Source organism: Galeopterus variegatus, unplaced genomic scaffold (genome assembly GCF_000696425.1).
Source record: "Galeopterus variegatus unplaced genomic scaffold, G_variegatus-3.0.2 Scaffold1316, whole genome shotgun sequence".
In the NCBI taxonomy this organism is placed as follows: Eukaryota; Metazoa; Chordata; class Mammalia; order Dermoptera; family Cynocephalidae; genus Galeopterus; species Galeopterus variegatus.
Genome location: NW_007727427.1, coordinates 38,558 through 44,683, shown reverse-complemented (window position 1 = coordinate 44,683; position 6,126 = coordinate 38,558). Strand labels below are relative to the sequence as shown.

Below are 6,126 nucleotides of genomic sequence, written 5' to 3'. Positions count from 1 at the left end.
TTCATTCGTTTTTATAGCTGAGTAGTATTCCATTGTGTAGATATACCACATTTTCCGTATCCACTCATCCGATGATGGACATTTGGGCTGATTCCAGCTCTTGGCTATTGTGAAGAGTGCTGCAATGAACATTCTTTTCCTGTATTTCTTTAAGAAGTGCCAACTAGTTAACAATATTTCTTTGTGATTATGTATTCTCATTGTATTTCAGACAACTTTAGCAACTGCACAAAGGTAACAAAATAAGAGCTTCATTGACTTCCTAAGGTTCACCCGGTATCATAAATTAGTCCTCTGACTCATGTTTTGTATTGACCAACCCCTATAGGAACCAGAGAGCAGTTCATTAGTGGGACTATTTAAGAAGGTTTGAGCAGGGCCAACTTATTTTAATCAAAGAGAACATTCAGCCAACAGCCTTGCTAAAGCCTGAGATAGACCCCTGTGCTGTCAGGCAGTAGGGATGGAACTGCTGTAACTAGAGAACTGGTCATTCTCTGGCATTGGGGGGGGGCATATTTGCTGATTATGTGCATGTAGGAAGGCTTGTCTGCCTATCCTAGCCTCTGTCATTATTGCAAACTCCAGTTGAGAGCAGATGTAAATTGTGGTGCCCCCAGAAAATATTTGGTGTGATCATTGTCCCTTGTCAATATCATAGTTGACAGGAGCAGTCACACAGTCCACTTCCAGCTCTCCTTCCCTTGTAGGCTTGGTAATACTTTGCAAGATGAAGCTAATGGAATAGTGAGGAGTATTACTGGTAGAACACATTCATGCATCTCTGTTCCCAGAAAACGTTTGGAAGATGTCAGAACTCTTCATTTCTTTAGATTAAATGTATTTTTTAATTCCAATGCCCCACTGTGGTCTTTCTTTCCTTTCTTCTTTATCTCTTAACTCACACTTATGAGAGAGTGCATACGGTATTTATCACTCTGTGCTTTGTTTATTTCACTCAACTTAAGTTTCTCCAAGCTCATCCATGTTGTTGCAAATGGGAGAACTTCATTCTTTTCTATGGCAGAGTAGTATTCCATGGTGTATATATGGAAATACACAGTTTCCTTATCCAATCATCCATCAATGGGCATTTAGTTTGGTTCCATATCTTGGCTATTGTGAACAGAGCTGTGATGAGCATGGGAGTGCAGGTGTTCCTTCGACATGTGCTTATTGGCCATTAGTATATGTTCTTTGGAGAAATGTTTATTAAAGTCCTTTGCACATTTTTGAATCAGGTTGTTTGGTTTTTGTTGTTGACTTTTAGGAGTTTTCTATGTATTCCGGATATTAACCCCTTATAAGATAAATGATTTGCAAATATTTTCTACCATTTTCTGGGTTGCCTTATTAGTCTGTTCTTTATTGCATATTATTTTTTAAAAATTTGCATGAAGTCCAATTTGTTTATTTTTCTTTGTTATCTGTTTCTTTGGTGTCATATTCAGGAGATCATTGCCAAATCTAATGTCATGAAGCTTTTGTCCTGTGTTTTCTTCTAAGAGTTTTATAGTTTTAGGCCTTACATTTAGGTCTTTGCTCTATTTTGAGTTAATTTTTGTATATGGCATTAGGTTGGAGTCTAACTTCATATTTTGCATGTGGATATCCAGTTTTTCCAGTACTATTTGTTGTAAAGATTGTCCTTTCACTACTGAATGATCTTTTCACACTTGTTGAAAATCGTTTGACTATATATGTGAGTGTTTATTTCTGGGCTCTCTATTGTCTTCCACTGGTCTTGCTTCTGCCTGCTCAAATTTATCTTTGAATCTCACTAGTAAATTCTTTATTTTGGTTATTGTACATTTCAGCTCCAGAATATTTTTTTAAGGTTTTCTATCTCTTTATTGATATTTTTATTTTGTTCATGCACCATTTTCTTGACTTTCTCCACATCTTTCCTTAGTTATTTGCACATCATTAAGACAGTTGTTTTGAAGTCTTTGTCTAGTAGATCTGCCAACAGGTATTTTTCAGAAACAGTTTCTGTTGATTTATTTATTTATTTATTTATTTATTTATTTGTTGAATGGCCATACTTTCCTGTTTCTTTGTTTGACCTCTGATTTCGTTTGTGTGTGTTGAAAACTGGATATTTGAGGTTAATAATGTAGGAGGAGTAACATAGAAGGAATCAGATTATCCTTCATCCCCAGGGTTTGCTGTTTGGAGTATTGAATTTATTTATTTATTTATTTATTTATTGTTGTAAGCTCTTTGCCAAGGATTAGCCTGGGCTGTAAACTTAAGGTCTTCTCTGGTCTTTTCTGAGCCTGCATCTTTCCCTGGACATGTGCGTTCACTTCTAAGTTTCCCCACATACTGTTTTTTAAACATTCTAGTCTTTAATTTATGAATCCCCAAAGGAGATAATTGAAAAATAAAAAGGAGGGAGGGTATTGGTCCTTTTAATTCTCTGGAAGTTACTTCAGCTGGACTGCAACAACAATGGCAGCTGCCCTCTGTGTTTGCACTTCTGAGATAGAAGCAGCAATCAGTAATCAGAGCACAGATCCCTGATATTTGGAAGACAAGGTCCTTTTTGCACATTACTCCAAAAACATGTGCACAGCTGCCTGCCACAGGCTGGGGGAGGGGAATGGGTAGCTACTATTGTGCTAAGAGCTGAAATTGACCAAAATTAACTTCAGTTTATTTTCCGAGCCTTCCCCTGGAAGTTGCAAGCCTTCAATAGACTCCAGAGTTCCAAGATAGTTACATCAGACACTGTCTTCCAGTGCAATTGTTGTCTAGGTGGGAGACAGACTCCTGATGCTTTCTGCTCCACTATCTTCCCAGAATGATCTTCCCCACTTCATGTGCCTTCAAATTATCAAAAGTAAAGTTTTCATAGGAAAGAATGAAATACTGATACATGTGAAAACTTGGATGAACCTTGGAAACAAGGATACTCTCCTTGGGGAGTAGAGGCATTGGCAATGCCTGTCTGAGTCATTTTCTTCCTTCAGTCTATTGCCAAGTGTTTTCAGTTTTACCCCTGCAGTATCATTCTCATCTGTCTCCTCCTGTCCTTTCCCACTGCCTATAATCCAGGCCAACCTTACCTCCTGTCTCTGTTTCTGCTATATCAGTCCTCCCCATCTGCCTTTCCTCCTGGCATTAGGTAAGTCTTCTGAGCTTACAGCCTCTATCACATGCAGACTCTCCTTGGACCCTAGACTTTCAGTGGCATTTCTTCAGAAGAAATGAAGTCCTGACCCCTCAAGCTACATGCAGGTCCAGCCCCAACATTCAGCCTATTTTATCCAGCAGTCAGGGATCTCTTTTCCAGCCTCTCCTCCAGGGTTGTCTTGTGCTACAGCCTTATGTGTGGTCAAGGTCAGAGTGGCCTGTTTGCTCAAACTGGTTGGGACTGTCCCCACTGCAGTCTTGCCTTTACTACTCCCTCATCCTCTTTACCACCTTGAGGCCCAATGCCTTGAAATCCAAATACTTCTTTCTGAGCACATCCATCCTCAGGGCACTGTTGTTCCCTCTGCTGAACGCTCAGGAAGCTTTGCTGTACCCTTTGCCTGCCCTTTTCGCCGTCTGCTTCACATCATAGTCATATCTGTGCATGTGCAGAGGGTTAGAGGTTTGTCCAGAACCACCCATCTGGTGAACTGTGGAGCTAGGACATAAACCTCAACTTTGTCTACCTGAAATGTACAACATTCGAACACATTTACTAAGAAGTTATCTTTTTAAAGGGACTATCCAATTAACTCTTGTTTGAGAGATAACCAAAGCACAAAAAGATGCAACAGTACTTAACCTCTGTGTTCTAAATTTTTTGTATGTGCCTGTTAGAGTCCCACTAAACATAAACACTGATTTGGAGTCATTGTGGCCAAATGTCTTTCTTCAGTGCTTGCTATTTGCATGGATCTTTTTCTGGTTCTTCCCTTTGCAGATTCATAGTATTTATATCCATGCCATTCATTTTAAACCTAAGTATATACTATTTTGTTATTTCCTATGTGACCCCCTTATTTTTTGCATTTCCACAATGCCTATGCCCCAATGATTGCAGTTTTGTCCCTTTTGATGAATTTTAAAAATGAGAGAATGACAATCTGTTCTGGTATATCATAAGCAAGCTTTTAAAAATACATTATTTGAGTCATTTAGAATTATTATTAGTTTTAGCATCACCTGTCTTGCTATATGATAAGCCAGCATTCTAGTCTTAATTCATTTGTAGATCTTTCATTTCTTATCACGTAACCAGGGATAATAATAATAATAATTCAAAAACTGCTTAGGTTGAAAAATAACTGGGTATTGCTGCATTTAAAAAAATTATCTTGAGAGGGGAAACAATCATTCTTCAGGGTATAATTTAAATAGAAGAGTTGTTACATCCTTGGCATTTTCTAGAAGCAAGCAGCCTAAGTGAAATCAAATCTTGAGAGATTTAGAAAGACAACCAAGCTGGGAGATAAGTGTAACAAAGATTTTGTTTCACAGATGCAGCATCCTTTTGATTCCTTTCTATCATTAAACACTGTGTGTTTGGTTGAAAATAAACTTTGAGTGACTTTATGATTTTAAAGAAATGCCAAATATGTAAAAGATTATAATCAGTCATTCTAATTTGAGTTTAAAAGGGGGTAGGAAGAGGGAGAGTAGTTCTCTAGAAATTAGATTTTAAAAATCCAACTCCCTTTAAATATTTAGTACATTTTCCAAGTGGGCAACTTGTTAGGGAGAAAAGGTAGAAATTCTAATGACAGGTATTCTTTCAGGGAGCAAGAAGCCTCTTCACCTTCCCAGTGTGACACTGTGGCTGCTTGAGAGCATCTGTGCATTTGGTCTATTGGAAGGAAGAGCCAACTGCTTACCTCTCCCTTTTTCTTCCTCTCTTGCATCTGCAGGTCACCTATTTGGGGAAAGTCTCCACCACAGGCATGCAGTTTTTGTCAGGCTGCACAGAAAAGCCAGTCATCGAGCTCTGGAAGAAGCACACACTAGCCCGAGAAGACGTCTTCCCAGCCAATGCCCTCCTGGAAATCCGACCATTCCAAGTGTGGCTCCATCACCTTGACCACAAAGGTGAGGCCACAGTCCACATGGATACCTTTCAGGTGGCCCGCATCGCCTACTGCACTGCTGACCACAACGTGAGCCCCAACATCTTCGCCTGGGTTTACAGGGAGATCAATGACGACCTGTCCTACCAGATGGACTGCCATGCCGTGGAGTGTGAGAGCAAGCTGGAGGCCAAGAAACTGGCCCATGCCATGATGGAGGCCTTCAGGAAGACTTTCCACAGCATGAAGAGTGATGGACGGATCCATAGGAACAGCTCCTCCGAAGAGGTTTCCCAGGAGCTGGAATCCGATGACGGCTGAATGAACTTAAGATGCTTCAACAAAGGCAGCATTGGTCAAGGAATTCAAGATGACAGATGAATAGTCAATGATTCAAATTTGGGATGAAAAGACTGCCAAACTATTGGCTGACCAAGCTTTTTAAATTTGGAAGAGCAATTCTAAATCTAAAGAAATGTATCGTTAAAGTAATCACGTGACATTGAGATCTGCTGCTGCTGTGACTGGGAGCAGGGCGAGAGTGTGGGTGGGGGGGAAGGCTGTAGACTCTTTTCTTGTCCTTTTTTTCTCATTTCCCAGTGCCTCCCTGTGGGAGACCTCCATGCTGATTTGCACCACTCTCGGGCAGACACTCTGCAGCTGTTACCTGATGGACCATTCCAATCTGCCTTATGGAAACCAACCAGAATGTTAGAGGCAGCTGTAGGATCCCTGGCAGGGGTGGGCAGTGGGGGGCACTGATGCTGATGTGTAGGCCCCAGGTTGAAGGAACATCTCGGGATGACCCTGAGAGCTCCACCCCCATGGCACGTTTCAGATTCTCTCCTCAGTCTGCGAATCAGCACAGCCTTTATTGAGCTTTACCACTAACAACCTGATAGTTGGCAGTTAATTCACAGTTAAAGATAATGCTTTTATTTACATAAATATATCAAGTAGTACCCTCTTATTGTATCCACTTCATCTATTTTCTTAGAGTACTTGCAACTACTACTAACCCCTTCTTTCCTCCTGCCCCATCCACCTTCTTTCCTCCTGCCCCATCCACCTTCTTTCCTCTTCCAAC

At 40.5% G+C, this 6,126-nt stretch overlaps 1 protein-coding gene across 1 annotated transcript in view; it reads left to right on the top strand.

Annotated features, from left to right (window-relative positions):
- Window positions 1-5,918, top strand: part of PID1 (phosphotyrosine interaction domain containing 1) — a 229,086-nt gene extending 223,168 nt beyond the window's left edge. Inside the window, exon 3 of the mRNA XM_008576249.1 lies at window positions 4,884-5,918. Coding sequence (XP_008574471.1) covers window positions 4,884-5,360 — 477 coding nt within the window. The 3' untranslated portion in view covers window positions 5,361-5,918. The remainder of the gene's footprint in view (window positions 1-4,883) is intronic.
- Window positions 5,919-6,126: the final 208 nt, after the last annotated feature.